Here is a 17855-nt window from a genome sequence, read left to right on the forward strand (position 1 = left end):
TATTTTCTGTATTTTCACATTTGCACAAATAAATATATTCTCATCATATTATACAATTATCTTATTTTAAAACTGTCAAATAATTATGATAAACAAATAATTCAATTTTAACTTTATATTTATTCTGCTCTATCTCCTAATTTATTGTCTGTCATGGTTATTCATCTTCGTATTTTTTGAAGAAAATAGCTTAGAAGAAAAAAAGAGCATGTATAAAATTATATCGTTGGCTTATTGTTAAATTTAGAATCAGAATCCTATAAGGCAGATTGTTTACCCCTATATTAAATGTTTTATCGCCCAAATATAATACTCGTGGCTGAAAAAATAAAAATACCTGCATCCTATTAAATTAAAGTATCCCTAGTCGCAGCCCGTGTCTCGAGTTACCGCGTCGTATTTTAACCACTAAGGGGGTAGAGAGAAGAGGGAGCGGAACAGGTAGCTACAAACCACGCGCGAATGCCTCGTAGGCGGTCGTAAGGGTTGTAATATTCGCTCTCTGTCACGCGCGCAACTCATGATTTCCTCGCTGGATGGTACAAGGAACAAAGTACCCACGTACGCAAATATCTTCCACTAAGTAACTCCGATCTGCCGAGGGCGAAAAGACCCAAGAAGCTAATTAGAACGAAGTTGACACATCCTGTCAAATCATCTCGGCGTACACGACATTCGGATTAATTTATCAGAGCTGTTTTTTATTCGAAGAGTAAACTTATACCATCTATTTTCTTTGATAGAAGAAGGCAGAGTGTGTGCACGCGTACACATATGGTATAGAGGAGCGAAGGGTAGATTCCACACCTGAGTGCACCAGGTGCACGTTGATCTAATTACATCGCTGAATAGCAGATATTTCAGATATTATCGCGCAAATCACGAGGTACCTGTACATATAAAGATTCTTTTAAAACTTCAACTTTTTTTTTATATATATACAATATTTAGATCGCAAATGATAGCATCGCATGATATATTGTATGAATTTGAATCTCGACATGATTACAAAGCAATCAACTTTGATGAATGTTTAGATACCATCGAAGGGAGATTGCATTTGGATTAATACTTTAATAGCGGGAGAAGAAGAAATCATGTATACTGAAATCACGGCCAACTCCAACATTAAGAAATTAATAATGAGATGCGAGCAAATATTAAATACGCGCTTATTAAAAAATTTGACTTATTAAATTATACTGAGATCAGATACAAGATAAAAAATATATTTTTGTTAATAATGATAATTTTTTTTTTTTTCTACATTCGAGACGTGCAAATTCATCAAACCCGAATTCAATCGAATGCTATTCGTTTTTATATTTAAACCGTAAAAGTAGTGGTAATAATATTGCTATGTGAAGTGAAATCGGACGTTTTTATTTGGTACAATTAATAAATGGTACAATTAATAAAACTTGATTTCCATGCTCAAAAATGATAGACGTCAAACTTAATAATAAAAAACAGATGAAGAGATAAAATTAATCCAATTTATATATAAAGAACTGAAGTAATTGAATAAATTTTTGATTAAACATCCGATTGTATATATCCAATTCTCATCAACTTGATCGTACAGCCTAAGGGAAGGAACTTTAGTTAATTCTAACTACAAGTTAGTTTATTTCCTTAATCAATTATTTTCGTCAAAATCGATACCAAAAATAGACTTGACAAGTTGTGTTATATATATATAAACGCGCCAAATATTTTACAAATTTGTCGCGAGTTTATAATTTCAATTAATTTTTTAAACAGAGCAAAATATCGAGGGATGTTGAACAAGACCAATAATATCTCAGATATTTTAGACACGTCCTTCAGATATCCTTATGCCTTGCGCTTTTACGTGATTTCATATTATATAATGCACAAACAATTTATCGTATCGTCGAATGAATACATTAAACATGTCATCGTATATAAAAGAGACATTAGTTATTAATACTCTTCAGCTTTTATAACAGCATATTATATATATGTTTAGAAGCAAAGATGTCGAGCATGGATATATATATATATATATATATATACATATTGGTGCGTTCTAATAAGACAGTTAATAAGATACTTTTTTTCTTGTAAAAAAAAAAGTCGGGCAGTGATTGATTATTATGTGTGTATGCATTTAAAATATAATACTTCATTAACTAAGAATTAATCACATATAATCAGACCTATCGTAATCCGAAAGATTCGGGGACTCGATTTTAGTGATGGAATATAAAAATGCTCTTATACTTATGCGATAAGAATCGTTCAATGAAATTGTTTCTTATTAAAAAAAAAAAAAAAAAAAAAAAAAATCTTTGGAAGATCTTAGAACGATGCATAATATTCAAATTAAATGTTCTATCCATGGAAAAATATTTAAGCGACCTTTGCATTGAGATGCAAGCATTATTTATTGAAGATGGAAGGGTGAAGAGACCACCCTTACGCGAGATACTACTTTCATGTTATGATAAAAGCTCCATATAGACGTATAATATACTGTATGTATACCTATAACTAATATATATTATATCCCTATTAAAAAAAAAAAAAAAACTCGTCTAATACGTTTTATCAAGACACACAATAGTGTTTATGATTGGCTATATATATGTAATAAAAATAAATTATATATATTCAGGGTGTCTATGCAAATTTTATTTAAAAAATTCTCTGAAAATTTCCTGGTCCTTTCAGATATTTTTGTTCAAAATTTCAGATAAAGAAAACATTTTATATGAATAAAGTATTAACAAAAAAAAATTTTTTTTTAAATTTCTTTTTCCTTTTTCCTTGGGATAAATAAATCCCAATAAAATTTCATAAGAATTCTTTTTTCTTGGGAGTCCTAATAAAATTCCATAATTTTTCTCCAGGTGCAAAAAAAAAAAAAAAAAAAAAAATCCCTGAGAATTTCAGGTTTTCCATGTTTTTCCAAGGATTAAACATTACACCCTAATATTATATATAAATATAAGAATGCGCATTTTGATATTCGGCAATCTCGTCGAAATGACGTATAATTCAAAGATATTCGATACCACTTCGATAAATTTCATTTGCGTCCCCGGTCCCCGCACGTAAGTCATCTCGCGGCATTCTAGCGGGAAATCTCATTTTGCGAAATGAAGGAATTCTTTGGAGGTCACCCCCGTGCCCATAGAAGGTAGCGCTATGTAAATTCACGTGAGCGATCGGCCATCAAGCTACGAGTGAATCCAGAACATTACGAGGCCGATTAATCGTTCATATCCGTTCGGAACGGCTTACCTCCAGGGGACGAGGGTGAAAGCGCGCGTCACCCTCTGCGTTCTCCGAATGCGATGACGATTTATGCCCCCCCCCCCCTCCGGAATGCGTTTCCATCTACTTTCTTCCTATGAAACTCTCGACCGGCATAGTATTAGGGGTGGTGGTTGGATCAGAATCAACGTGGCCGCCCACACACCCGCGCCCGAGTTTACACGTGTAAACGATCTCATACATACACACACATACAGACGAATTACATCGATGTGCGAGGGGTGAAGGGTTGCGCGCGTCGATCGACAACACCGTGGTGGTCCAGGGCCGTTTTCTCTGACCGCTTTCTCGGTTTATGGACCAATCGCGTCGCGCCTAGAGGGAGAAAATCAATAGCCCGTGGAGGCATACCGAGTGACGTCAGCCTGCAACCCCGACGATCGACCGATGCGACGCAGGCGGCGCCGGCCAATTTCCACGGAGCACAATCAATAAGTAAGAGATATCCACGACGACATCGCCGACGGTACCGCGCGCGCAAACGCACGCGCCTACACACGCACGGAAAAGCAGTTGGCGCGCACGATCCAAATGTTTTCTCTCTCTCTCTCTCTTTTCCTTCGACGTCAACGTCGATTAACCATACAAAAATCATCCCCTTTTCGTCACCGACTCGCCCTCCCGAGAGCGAATTATTAACATGTAACGTGTCTGCTACGCGACGCGACGCCCGGCGTCGTCGTGTCGCCGTCTCGAGAAACGCGATTTCCAAGAATGAAATTTCGGGTTAGATATATGATTTAAGGACTCGAGTCAAATAAACGAATGACTCTCATTAAATTTGTTAGCCCGCTTGTTCCGTAAAAGAAGATTATTGAATAAGATGATATGTATATGGAATGACTCATAACTTCCGCTTGCGCTTCCTTATACGGATTCCTTCTGACCAATTTGGAGTCAACATTTCCTTGGAAAAAGTCGATTCGCTTTCCCTAATAGCTTTTTAGCATTCGAGGCTGCTTAAAATTTGCAAAAAGATTTTATTATATTTATTTTACAATGCCGAGACCTTTAATTTTTTAAATCTGATATTTTTCTTGTTAAAGAAAGAGAATATATATGCGAGAAATATGTTTCGCGCATGCCTTATGTGTGCAAAAGAATTAATATATATATATATAATATTTTTTACATATATATAATAATATATATATGTAAAAAATTTATTTTCGTATAACCAATATTTTATATAACAGGATGTTTGAAAATTGGAACAGTCGATTTTAACTACGTATTATCGTATAATTTAAAGTGATTTCAATTTCTGAAAGTATTGGATGTCATCTATTTTCACGTTATCTGTATTTTTAATACGTCAGACTAAAATCTCGAATAAAATTCGAATTGTTTTATTTTCTAATAGTTTCTTGAAAGTCAATTAAAAATATTCTGAATAAATTTATTTATTTATTTATTTTATCCACATCTCTCCATTTTAATTGTGCATCATCCATTTGAATTGTTTAATTGATTCAAAAGCAATTTATATGTATAATCTAAAATACTCTCTATGTGTTAACGAAAAACAATTTCCAAATTTAGTAAATAATTTCTAATCGAAAAACGACAGTTTTATAAAATATGTATTTTATATAGAATATTCATTCTAAATATTTCTTTCATTTCCAAGTAATAAAATAATATTCTCATTTCAATATATATATATATATATATATATATATATATATATATATATATGCTGATATAAAACAATTATCTAAAAGTTATTATTTATAATTTTAATATTATCAGGATTAAATATCTAAGCATTAACTTTTTCATAATGTAGGTTTAATTAAAGAAGAAAATTAAAGCTAACTGAGACAATTGAATTTTCGCTTACGAGATTGAAAGGAGGTTTAATGGAAAATTGAATCGATGAATAATCCCATCATTACAGAAGATTAGAAATTATATACGTGTCATCCAAAATATCAAGTCGTTAACGAATTATTAATCATGTTTCTAGAAACATCGATTACCACTGACCTACCTTAGCCTCCGCACTTCGTTTATATCACAAAATGTTGCCTATGGTCTGTCGTAACCTTCGAACCCTTCAATCCTCTTTGTACTACCGCCCCTGCTCAAATCATTATCCTCATGCCATTTCGCTTCAGTGAATCTGGAGGTACTCACTATCTATAACGATCTGTGACGGGAGCATAAGGGTCAAAACGTAACAAGAATGATGGGACAGATTGATCAAAGATTGATGTCATGGAACAAGTTTAAAGTTAAGTCCTTCTAAAAAAAAAAAAAAAAAAAAGGTTGATTTTTCATTTATAAATTTAAATAAAAAATAATCGTTTTTTAAATGAAAATCAAGAACTTGAATAAATAATAAGATATTATAAAACACAGTCGTAAAATTAAAATATAATAATTAATTTTAATATCTATCGAATTGTGTGTAGGAATCGTAATTAATATACGAATTACCAATTCAAGTACATACAAAGTTTAATTTTCGACCGAGCATATTATTTTATATACAACTGTCTGTCTATATTGCATTTTGTTTTTTTTCACCAATTTCAATTAATCGATTATCTCTCAAAATTCACAGCGAATTACATTTACGCTTACACAATATTTATTCTTCAAATCAAATTTTAATTTCATAATTAAAATATATATAATGTTTTTATATATCAATTATTAATTCAATTATATTATTCTTACAGAATTTAATGAAAAATACGCGAAAGAATGCTTTTTATTTTTTCCATGTTATCAATTTTCAACAACAAGACACATATTCTCAATATTGAACATATTATCCCTTTTATATATATATATATATATATATATATATATATATATATATATATATATCGCGAAACCGTGATGGCTTCCAACAGCAGAAATCGTTTTCGTAAATAAATATATAATGCAGGACATCTTAGATACGGATATTAAATCAAGCAGATTTCATATCTTGTACTTTCAATAATATTTCAATATATATTACAAAATGTTTGAGTGTGACACTTTCTTACAAATTCTTGCCATATCTGTCTGTGATTCATTTTTATGCATGTATGTTTACGCATATTTTAATATACGCAAGTTTAAAATCGGATATGAAAGATCGGATAGAAAATCGAAGATATAACGTTTACCTTGAAACCTGAAGAACGACAAGATCCGTTTCCGACATATCCCGTAAAACTACAGGTGAAACGGTTCATTTTTGTCATTTGCTCCAAAATGACAAAGGCGATTCGATCGCTCCGGCGCTTTTCAAACACTCGATGCCCTCGCTCGCTCTCGTCGTCGATATAAAACGGTAGCCGTTTAAATAAATAATTATCACGTCGAGTTCACAGAAAGCAGCACACACAATATTGCGCTCGCGAAATCTTACTCTCGTAATGACGACGAGAGTGGCGATCACGACGAACGGCGTGCAAACCGCGCGAGAGGCGAGAAGTTAGCGCGAACGTAATTCGTGGCGCGAAACGCGAGCGAGATACTCACCAGATACGTAGGCAGTGACGTGAAAACAGCTGGGCTCCTACGGCCATACTGGTTCCTGGCGACGTTTCTCGCGGCAGCGAGCGCGTCCTGCACGACGAGCGTCGCGACGCCACACGGTGGACCGACTTCCCCGATTGTAGCGAGCGATCGATTATCACATACACAGCCGCACCACTTAGAACGCTGCCCTTTTTCCTCTGCGTCTATCGTTCTACTTTGGTCTACTCTTCGCGTTGTAAACGGCGCCGCGACGCTGTCGCCCCGTTCCTTTTCAATTTGCCACAACCTCGCACGGTTCTCGGACTTGCGCTCTCCTCGTCGAGCCCGTTGTTTAACGAGAGGATAAAGATCGCGCGCGCACACGCAGATCTTGAGTGATACTTGGATGATTCATATGTTTACCGCTGATTCCCGAACATAACCTTGTTTTTTCTGTTGAGACAGTCGGAAATTTAAATTATTACACGATATCCTGTAATCCATGCTCTATATCTGCGAGTATCTTTAAAATGTCAAAAATTTAAATTTTTTATTTCTCTCTAAATTTGTATTATATTTTTAACATGAATATCACAAGAAATTTGGGAGTGTCTGCACAAATTAAATTAAAAGTTAATTATAGAATTGGATATTCTACTTAATTGAAGAAATTTTTAATTTATATATATATTAAATTAATGTAAATTTGTACTGATAAATTGTAGGAAAGTATTTTTGCATAAAAACTTGTTCTTTCACATTCAATTAATGAAAAATAAAAATTCTTATGGAAAAATACTATGTAATTTAATAAATAAAAAAATACTCCACAATTAACTAATGAACAAACGACAAAAAAAATTCAATTCAAGAGAAATATATCTGTGAACATCTTTCATATATGCTTTTCAAGTATTTTGCTAATTAAAAACAAGATATAATTCATGAATGTCATATTTTTTTCATAATCAGTTATATTCAATATATTGAGTATATCTGTGATTAAAAAAAAAAAACAAAAAAAAAACGATTGTTTTATTTTATAAATACGTATTTTATATGGATCAAACTGTACAAACGGAAAAAAAACGATTATGCGTTTATGAGAGATATCATTTCCAAAATAAAAACTGGCTACATTTAGTCTCATTCTATCTAAGGATAAAATAAAATTAAGTAAATGTTGCTCGTTCTTTTTACATTTGTTTTACTTATCATTTGTTTATAGTTACAGAATCTTAGATATAGTCTAGATAAAAAGAAAAGCATACAGAAAATCACAGGCGTATGACGAAATTTCGTGACGATATACCAACTCTAAACAAAGCATCATTCTAAATGACACCATACTTATAACAGATTCAAGGTAGCTGAACATCCCTATCGACTCTTAGCAACCGGCAGCTGTTTTGAAGCGCGCATTCACATCCTTCCAGTTGACAATGTCAAAGATCGCTTTCACGTAGTCGGGACGTACATTCTTATATTGCAAGTAATAGGCGTGTTCCCACACATCGATGCCGAAGAGAGGAATAAGGCCAGTTGTGGCCTGCAGTGGATCTTGATTCGCACAGGTCGTTATTCTGAGCGTTTTTGCTTTTTGATCATACCCAAGCCAACCCCACCCAGAGCCCTGAATTGCCACAGTTGTTTCGGACAAGCGTTTTTTCATTTCTTCCAAACTGCCAAAGTCTTTCTCGATCTGTTTCACCAGAGTGGCTAGAGGACAATAGATATATAATATTATCCTTGCAAGTTGATTGCGCTTTTCGACATACTAATATATTATACAATTTTAAAAAGTCAATTTTAAATTTAATTCTCATATATACACACAGATTATTTTTTTAATCTGTAATTTTTTTAATGCTTAAATTTTTGATACATTATTCCTCCTTCTTTCTTACATTTAAAAGAAATAAAATTTTGAAATTTTTATATATCTTAATATTTGTTTGGATTTCTTGGAATCTTTTACAGAGCTATCTCTCATTTTAATTTCATATATCATATGAAAAAATTTTAAAATCTCGACATTAACTGTGTGTTAGAAACCGATTATGATTATACAAAGTATATTAAAAATTTAATTAATTAAGAATAACAAATATCATCATTTAAATAATGCTGTCATTAGAAGATAATTGTAAGTTGCTGAATCCTACTATAATTTCAATCTGATGCAAACATTAAAAAGATAGAGAGAACTCGGTAAAGATAAACACTTTTTAAAAATTACTTTTAATTTTCATATGAAATGAATCTAATTCACTCAGATATTTCTTTTCTGTACATATATGTATGAAGATTAATTGTATAACTAATTGTTTATTCTGTTCATTTTTTTCAACATTACCATCTGGATCGCCACCACAGGGCGAAAGGTTGCACCAGAAAATCGAGTGATTGATATGACCACCACCATTGAACTTGATGGCTGGGGCCAGAGCAATTTGTGTATTGACGTCATTTTTTGCAACTGCCTCCTTCAGCTTCTCCTCGGCAACATTCAAATTATTGACATATGTTGCGTGATGTTTAGAATGATGAAGCTGCATGATTTCTGCACATATGATAGGTTCTAGAGCCTTATAATCATATGGCAAATCTGGAAGCGAGTGCTTTGATCTTGCAAATACGTCCTTGCTGCAAATTGTATTAACAACTAATAATAATAATGTAATGTATTGGATTATATTATTTATAAGAAATGCAAGATGTATAGAAATCATATAATATATAAAAATAGATGTAAATAGATACAATAAACAATAAATAGAATAAACTGTTTTATTTAATTTGCAAATTTTTCTTCGGTATCTCGTAAATATAATTATAATATAATTTGCGCTTTATTAAAGAAATAATTATCAAAAAAACTATACTTAAGATTGCAGAACAAAAAAAAAATTTATTACAAACCCTAGATAGATATTTTAATTATATATCGATAAGCAAATATAAAATTTATTTTTTAAAGCACATTGTAATAATGTTTGTTTGTTAAAAATTCTTTATATAAATCGTACAAAAATTTTCGCCGGTCGTAAATAAATGCACAAAGAAAAAGAATTAAAAATCTAAAATAAAGTAGTTCATTTTTTATTTAATAATTTTGTTCGCAAGAGCTATACGTGCGCATTTTTTTTGCCAATTCTATTTCACATAAATTGTTGAAATAATAATATCATCTTACATAAATTATTAACATCGATTGAAAATTTGCTATAGAAACATATCGTTGCAAAAAAATCGAGGTTATGTGTTAGGTTAAAAATTATATAATACAGAAACAATAGCGAATATAAAAGCGATATATTGACATATTTACATTGTATTGGAGACGAGAATACGCCTTGCTGCAAACATGATGGAAAAAGTAGAAAAATGGACTTTATTTTTAAAAATATAACTCCTGTTTATGGATTTATTTGGTAATTATTTCGGTAGTTGCTTCTGCTTGCTTCTATTGCAAACTATCAACATACGTGAAATATATCATGTTAGTAGCGCAAACCACTGGCAAAATACTTGCGATGACTTTTGCAATACTGCGTTACCCATAACTGCAACTAGTGTAGAATGGTGTAGAAAGATTGGGCAAATTTCACCGGGCGGAACTAGTACGCATGCGTTACGTTACGTTATTGCCCACGTGACCGATATAGGTAGACTCGTATTTAATGCAATATATACCCTTCCAAAAAATCATACAAATTCTTTATTGTTTTTGTTTGTTTGTCGTTTACTATTAATGCTAATAATATATAAGATATATATCAAATGGTATATTAAACACTATTATTGTTATAAGATGATTTTAAAATAAAGGATTATATTCTAAAAGCTTAAAATCTACTCTTATTGTATTCATTACAAATATTTTATATATATAAACATAAATTCATGTAGAGAAAATATTAATTTAAAGAAAAAAGGCATCATAATTTAACCACAAAATATGCATATAAAAAAATTTTATTTCAAGCTTATAATTTGGAAGTTATTGTTATTTTTCGTAACATTCCTAAAAAAAGAATAATAATAATGGCACTACATAGAAATCTGGGATGGAATATATAATATACATATTTTACAATATTTTTTAATGAAAATTTATATAAATTCAATATCTTCTATTTCTCTTTATGCGCGTTCTTTCTTTGAAATGAAAAGCACAAATTAAAAAAAAAAAAAAAATGTATAAAACAAATTTTTATACATATATATAATATCTCATACATAATTTCATATAATTTTTGAAGAAATTAAAAAGTGAATATACTTTGTATAATTTTGAAGATAAAAAACTTTAATATGTCACTTGTGGTATCAATTCATATATATATGTATGTATATATATATATATATATATATATATATATATGTTTTGCTAAAAATATTACTATTTTATATTCTAAATCATTATATATTTTTTTCTCTCTCCAATTATTTAATAATAATAATAATAATAATAAAAAAGCGAGTGATATTGTCTCATGTTCTACATAGAAATACATATATATACATTGGATTATTACATATATAATTTAGAGATGATGCATTTTCATATATATATATTTGAAAGTATTGATGGTTTACTTGTTTACATAAAATGTGGTCAGGTGCTTTTGATTAATTCTTGACAATTTTTTGTATCATCCATTTTTACTGATTAACCAAACTTTTACTAATTTACATAAAATGTTGATACAAGAAATTTACAAAATATGAACAATCTGATTGTGTTGGTTTCTTTTACAGCATTTGGCTGTTATAAATTATAAGGCAACAATCAAATTTATTTGATATATTTTTGTAATATAATTTGTAATTTGGTCATATGCAAATACGTTGATGTAAACATAAATTTAAAATTTTATACTAATCTAATAGTACAAGAATATTTACAAGTTTGTTAACTTTTAGACACAATGTCAATATTTATCATTTGAAGTTATTACCAACACAGGTACTGAAATTACGTCTCTTTCTTTATGCCTAATTATTCGTTTATTCGAACACTGTCCTGTAAACAGCCGGCATTGCATTAATTGAAAAATTTTGTACACAGGAACCAGAGAAAATATGTCAAATCATATCGCGGATTTTTACCACATTTTGGTTAGATGTAATTCAAAATCAATCTAAAATATTATTCATTCTGGATCACTCTGTAGAGTCTCGCCATTAGTTAAAACTAAAGCATCATCATCGCCTTCATTATAATCGAGAGAAAGAATACTTTCTCTTCGTTTCTTCTTGTGCGTCCTTTCATCATCACTACTGGCTGCACTTTTCTCTCTCTTTGTCCTGTCCCTACCCCGCGTTGTTCGCGTTAGCACCTCTTCCCCGTTTGATTTACCACTATTCCTATTATGACTTTTACTCCTTAATATTCGTTTATTCCGATTTTCCTCGTGTTCCTCTTCTCTATCACTGAGTTCCTCATTTTCAACCTTAATAATTAGTGCCGCGGAGTCGCTAGAACTCTCGTCATTATGATCGGCTTGATTAAGTTTTCTCTCTGCACGTTCTGTTCTTTCAACACTAGTAAGTTCACTCTGGGGCGACGTTAACGATGGAGTTCTTACACCTTTGCACATATCACTGTCCTCCATTGGTTTCGGAGGTTTTGTATCTGGTGCAGGAGTTTCTTCCAATTCCTCTTTTTTGATTGGGGGTGTATGGGGTGACAAACCATTCGATAAATTACTCTCATTTGTATTCGTCTTCAATGCTGCATTTTCCTGTTGTAATAGCGTGACAGATTCTCGAGCCTTGCGTAATTCTTGTTGTAAGAAGTAAATAGTACTCTGCATACCCTCCACATCTTCGTCTAAATCCTGTAGAAACTCGTCTAATTCTGCAAAATGAGAAAATGTCCAAGTTCTATACGCTTTCAAATATATGACATGCAAAACACATTTCAATTATAAAAAAGATCCAATAATTATAGTAATTATAAAAATTGCTTTGTATAAATTTATAAATTAATGAATATTTAACAGGATACCTGATTGTGACTTTTTGACTTCTTCACTGAAACTTTTTTGTAAGGCAAGTTCGCCTTCCAACTTAGCAATACGTCCACTAGCAATCATACGACCAAGTTCTTCATTTTCTTGATATAATAATCTACATTTTGCCATTAATCTTTTCCCTGTATTACTATAAATAAAATATAATTAGTGAGAAGAGCATTGTGTACTGTATTTTATTTACTATATATTTTACTATATATATAATTATAGAATATATGTATACTATATTTTAATACGTAAATGCTAAAGACTTTTGCTAACCTGTCTGGCGTAAATTTCCATGCGCTTAGCTCATTTTGTGTATCTTCTAATTTACTCTTGGTCGTTATTAATTCTTGCCTTAATTTCTGTATCAATATATTAACAGCCGGATCTAACAGAGCAGACCTTAATGCAGCTGCGGACGGAGCTTGGGTGGCTTTCATTTCAGTTATTTGATTCTAACAGAAAAGAAAAATCTTTTTTATTTATAGGTTTACATAAAAATAAGTTTTAAGACAAATTTTACTATAATTTCAGTGTATCTGAAAATGTTTACATACAATATATTCTTGCAATTCCTGCTCTTTAGAGGCAAGCCTCCTTACTAAGATCTTCTCCCTGTGAGATGCTTCTACATATTGTTGCCTGTATTTGTTTTCGGATTCTCTCAATGAGGCTAGTTCACCTATAAAGGAATAATCTATGAATTTTTCTATTTCTAGACTTTCAATATCCAATGGCATCTATGTGTTTCTCAAAATTGCAATATTTATGATATGTATATATTCAACATAATATCTCCCACAAGAAAAATGTTTTTTTATAAAATACCAAAATTATTTGTTACATTTAAAATAATTCCAGTAAAATAATGAAACATGTTTCATATGGAGGAGATATATAATGCATTTGCAAACATATATAAACTTTGAAACTATTTTAAGTCTGCAACAGTTTATTCTGTTTGGAAAAAAAATCTAGTCATTATTTTTATCATATTTTGTCAAAATCTTTATAAAAATTGTTTTTTTTTTTTTTTATGTTTTATGTATAAATTTATTTTTGGCTCTTTTGCATATAAATAGACAAGAAAATATTAATTTGATTTTTATATACTTTAATTTAAATAAATAATATTTATATAAACATACAAGATTGAAAATTTTTAAATTTTATAAATTTAAAAATTAAAAAGTAAATCTTTTTATGATGATTGCTATTGTTAGTTACATTTCTATGCAAACATATCACTTTTTAATAGGAATAAGAGAATTTCTTTTGTTTATTATTTCTTAAAATAGTTAAACTGATAATAAATAAAAAAATTAAATAGAATTTCTTATTATAAAAAAATATTAAGTATATATATCTTATTAATTCCATTGTAATAAAATTTTTTATATATCAATAATATATTTATAAATGTTTAAAAAAATTTCCTTTTTATAACTATAATTGTAAAAATTGAATTAAATCAGTAATGATTTTCTATTTTCCGAGAACATACACATTTATATAATGAAAAATACGAATTTATGAACCACATAGAGTGCTTGAAACCTGAGACTATAAATATACTGTATTTGTGTGATTGTGTAAAATATTTTGTATAATTTTCATATATAAATATATGTACATATAAAGAGAGAGTTTTTGTTGGAACCAAGTGTGTACTGGTGAAAAATTACTATTTAATTTTAACCTAAGTGCGCATAAATAAACTATATATTTTCATAAGTATGTGACAATGACTGCCTGACAACTGACATTGTTAATTGGCGCATACTTTGATTTTGAAGCTCGTTGCGACGTGCCATTTGTCAGATACTTCCACCAAGACCAAGAGTGGACGTTACTTTTCTTCCGCAAGAATCAAGCATGTACTTGTAGGCATAGATGTTGTAACGAGACGCCAGCCGGGCTTATTTCACAGGTTTGTACTTTTGAAATTCGTTTCTGATATCCGGGCATTATGGTGCAGGTATAAAAATGCATGCACACAAGTTGCATTCATAGTGAGAATATGTAGAAGGATGATTGGTCTAGGAATACAATTAATGAAAAATTGTATTATCTAACTGGGAAAAGGTTTAAGGACAAAAGATAATATATAAAAATATATAGATTTGAAAAGAAAAGGATGGGGAGAGAGAGCTGATGGTAGGATTAGGTAATGTTCCAGTTTTGGTAACGACGAATGTTGTGGTTGCGTACTTCACCGAGAGATTTAAATTCACGCACCCCAAATGCAGTATTTTGGCCAAGGGTGACATGGATCCATTCTCATTATTCCTCTGTGCCGTAAATTCAGCGTCCTCATAAAAACGCTGTGCTTTTCGTCTCATCTTTGTTAACTAGAAACTCGGTATTTCGAATTCCACGCGCGCACACACTTGTCCTGCATTTGATGATATAATTATTACACTATGGAGGTATACGCGATACACTGCACAACCACTTGCAAAATGTTATTTTGATATTTAGATGGTTGTATCTTCCACAATATTGATGGCAGACACATTTCTTTTTTGCAAAGAAATGGATGCCTCTTGATACACATTAACACTTGTTATTTCAGCCATATTCACTTTTACTCGTTAACTATGCTTTTTATGGCTGACAGTATAACTGCTCACGCAACTGCATGGAAAATTTAGCGTGGATATATCTCAGCTTACAAATATATCCTAGCTTTTGTATATTGTATACATGGCTATCACTCCACCTATGCTCACAGATACCTTGAGAAGTTTCGCGTTTTGTGTCACTATACATATGAATCTTTAATTTAATTATCCGCACTACACATCACAAATAATGTTTCAAAAATTAATATATAATCGAGCTGATCAACACTATATCGCATATTACGAAACGCAATTATTCAGTTTTATATCTTTCTACTACTTGTGCAAATACATCAAAACAATCTGACTGCACATACGCAAATACTCAGCTTTCTCATAGAGAGCAATAATTTCATATTATATACCTACAGTGTAGTACTTATTTAATAAAGCTCTCATTATCTTAATCCTAATAGACAATTTAGTGAAAGTATCCTAAACACTGGTCTAATGAACCCTATGCTTAGCGTCCCTATGAGAGTCTTGTCTCTTATAAAAGACCGTTGTGTTCTGGCATTCGTTAATTCGCTTAAGATATGTGGTAAGTGAGGTGGTCTCACTCGTGTGATCTCAGTACCTTCCTGAGCTGCCGCCTGGGTTTCTAGACACTCCACATACAAGTCCTGTTCATGCCATTTGACTGCTAGCTCGTCCTTTGTCAAGCTGTCCAATTGTTGCTGAGTAAGTTTTACACGTCTAGGCTGTTTAGGGGAATGCGGGCTGCTGGGTTTTCCACCGATGCTACTGCTCTGAGGACTCCTTGGCGAGGATGGTCCTGCTGACTTTACTTCGCTGCATTCATCTGCCATTTCACTGCTAATTTAGTTGGGTTGTTGATTTGTAGAAGAAGCCTTTATTGAGCACAAAACCTTCTATTCATTAATGTTATGGTTTTGATTGTGCCACTGATCAAATATTGGGATGCAATTATTAGATGTTTATCTGAAACAGAAAAATATAACGTAATTAATATCAAATAATATATAAATTTTGAAATTATAAACTATTTTTTATTCTGCAATTATATGATATAAATAGTATTTCACTAAATAAAAATTAGTTTATTTATATCTACTTTATCATTAGAATTATCAAGAATAAATATTTGAAAGAATAATTCTGTAAAGCAAATATGTTATAAAATCCATAATTTCAAATATATATCCTCGAATATTGCATATATATATATCCGATATATTAACCTACAGATCATTTCATTAAACACTTATTTACATCGCTAGGCTGAAATTACCAACTTGTTTATACATTTATAGAATTAATTTATAAATTTTTTATGAAAATTAATATATAAAAATACAACATGTGTCCATTCTTTTCTCTCCCAATCGATTTAATCATAATATAAAGCGTTACAAGACTCGCGCGCAATATCGTTGTAACAAATTAAGATTAAATAAAATTCTGAAGAAATAATATTCTAAAATCACGCGAATAATCTCTAGAGTCTACCGTGACGGTAATTAGAAAGGCGGAATGCATTTATCTCCGGCAAAAGACGGAATCGTGACGCCATTACGTCGACATGTCCGCCACGAAGGAACATTTACGCTCAAGCATTCATCTTTTTTTTTTCACTCGCGCCTCATCCCTTCCTTCTTTTCTTCACTTTCGAACGATCGAACGTAACGAGACGTAGATCATAATTGTTATTTCGCGGATTTCAAATCGTGGGTTCGAAGACGATAAGCTGATGAAGCTAATTCATCGCCATCGATTTTTAGCTCTCTCCAACATTTTTATCGCAGTTAAAACTTTATTCACACCTACCTGTCTCATTTGTAAGAACCAGACAGAGATGTTGCTATTACAAAATGTTCGCTCGGTATCAGAAGAGAGGCGAAACGCATAACATCCTGCGCACGTACAAGACTCGATATCCGTGAAAAAAGCGCCAAACGGATTCACCGCGTGCGGTGAAGAGAACTTTTCTCTCTCTCTCTCTCTCTCTTCGCGATCGATCAATTCGAGCGGAAGCGAATGCACGACGTGCAACTCGCAGCGAAACGCTAGCCGCGGTATTTTGACATATGACTATACTATACGAGGAAATTAGTCGCGGAAACTCGCGGAAAACGCGCGTTCCACCTCGTCAAGAACGCTGCGACTAATCATGATCATGAATGACTTATTCAATCTCGGGATCCCCGAGAGGAGCGAACGGACGCGTGCCAGCGCATGCTCCAATCATGATCGACCTACAACCCAATACCATACGTATAAACCGGGAGATGGAGGGACAAATCTCGCGCATGCGTACCAACGCAAGCGCTAAAAAACGCTTATACGCCTCAACTACGTATATATTTCATTGCGATAAGGAATGCCATTAGACTCTTGTGAAAAAAAATAGCAAATATTGATGCTACATATTTAATATATAGAATTAAATATATATTGTATATTATTAATATAAATC

General features: G+C 31.7%; 3 protein-coding genes and 1 long non-coding RNA gene across 17 annotated transcripts in view; 1 reads left to right on the forward strand and 3 right to left on the reverse strand.

Annotated features, from left to right (window-relative positions):
• The window catches only part of Unc-104 (kinesin family member unc-104), a 26422-nt gene extending 19216 nt beyond the window's left edge, over positions 1-7206 (reverse strand). For 4 of the 11 annotated variants that reach the window (XM_070300999.1, XM_070301008.1, XM_070300983.1 and 1 more), the window contains exons 1-2: positions 6787-7206; positions 5297-5455 (exon numbers count right to left, since the gene is read on the reverse strand). The gene's annotated coding sequence lies outside the window, so the exon portion shown is untranslated. Of the gene's footprint in view, positions 1-5292; positions 5456-6428; positions 6752-6786 lie in introns of those variants that run through there. The other 7 variants (XM_070300975.1, XM_070300992.1, XM_070301015.1 and 4 more) reach the window with 5 other exon arrangements.
• Positions 321-1201, forward strand: LOC138938641 (uncharacterized). The gene is made up of 3 exons (XR_011447734.1): positions 321-561; positions 744-886; positions 1038-1201. It is a non-coding gene; the product is annotated as an uncharacterized lncRNA (long non-coding RNA).
• Positions 7207-8115: 909 nt separating the features above from the next.
• Sod2 (superoxide dismutase 2) lies at positions 8116-10324 on the reverse strand. Its single transcript, XM_070305809.1, has 3 exons — positions 10097-10324; positions 9122-9411; positions 8116-8484 (listed from the first exon to the last, which is right to left on the reverse strand). Exons 1-3 carry the CDS (start codon positions 10132-10134, stop codon positions 8156-8158), a joined length of 657 nt encoding a protein of 218 aa, XP_070161910.1. The 5' UTR covers positions 10135-10324; the 3' UTR covers positions 8116-8155.
• A 909-nt stretch (positions 10325-11233) lies between these two features.
• Fl(2)d (female lethal d) lies at positions 11234-17597 on the reverse strand. Of its 4 annotated transcripts, none has more exons than XM_070301049.1 (6): positions 17207-17597; positions 15996-16360; positions 13352-13476; positions 13071-13249; positions 12782-12936; positions 11234-12631 (listed from the first exon to the last, which is right to left on the reverse strand). In XM_070301049.1, the coding sequence occupies exons 2-6, from the start codon at positions 16225-16227 to the stop codon at positions 11925-11927; spliced, it is 1398 nt and encodes a 465-aa protein (XP_070157150.1). In that variant the 5' UTR covers positions 16228-16360; positions 17207-17597; the 3' UTR covers positions 11234-11924. The 4 variants fall into 4 exon arrangements, with proteins under 4 accessions (XP_070157150.1, XP_070157158.1, XP_070157166.1 ...); XM_070301057.1 differs by lacking the exon at positions 17207-17597 and adding an exon at positions 16889-16997; XM_070301065.1 differs by lacking the exon at positions 17207-17597 and having other exon boundaries at positions 15033-16088.
• Positions 17598-17855: the final 258 nt, after the last annotated feature.

The sequence above is a fragment of the Polyergus mexicanus genome, unplaced genomic scaffold (assembly GCF_030449975.1).
Source record: "Polyergus mexicanus isolate NDT 795.1 unplaced genomic scaffold, iyPolMexi1.0 SCAF_1, whole genome shotgun sequence".
Taxonomy (NCBI): domain Eukaryota; kingdom Metazoa; phylum Arthropoda; class Insecta; order Hymenoptera; family Formicidae; genus Polyergus; species Polyergus mexicanus.

Coding starts and splice junctions, on each gene's coding strand:
- Sod2 (XM_070305809.1), bottom strand. CDS start 10,134: ATGTTTGCAGCAAGGCGTATTCTCGTCTCCAATACAAT. Junction 9,412..10,096: donor ATTCTCGTCTCCAATACAAT/GTAAATATGTCA, acceptor TACAATTTGCAG/CAAGGACGTATTTGCAAGAT. Junction 8,485..9,121: donor CTGTGGTGGCGATCCAGATG/GTAATGTTGAAA, acceptor ATTGTCCTCTAG/CCACTCTGGTGAAACAGATC.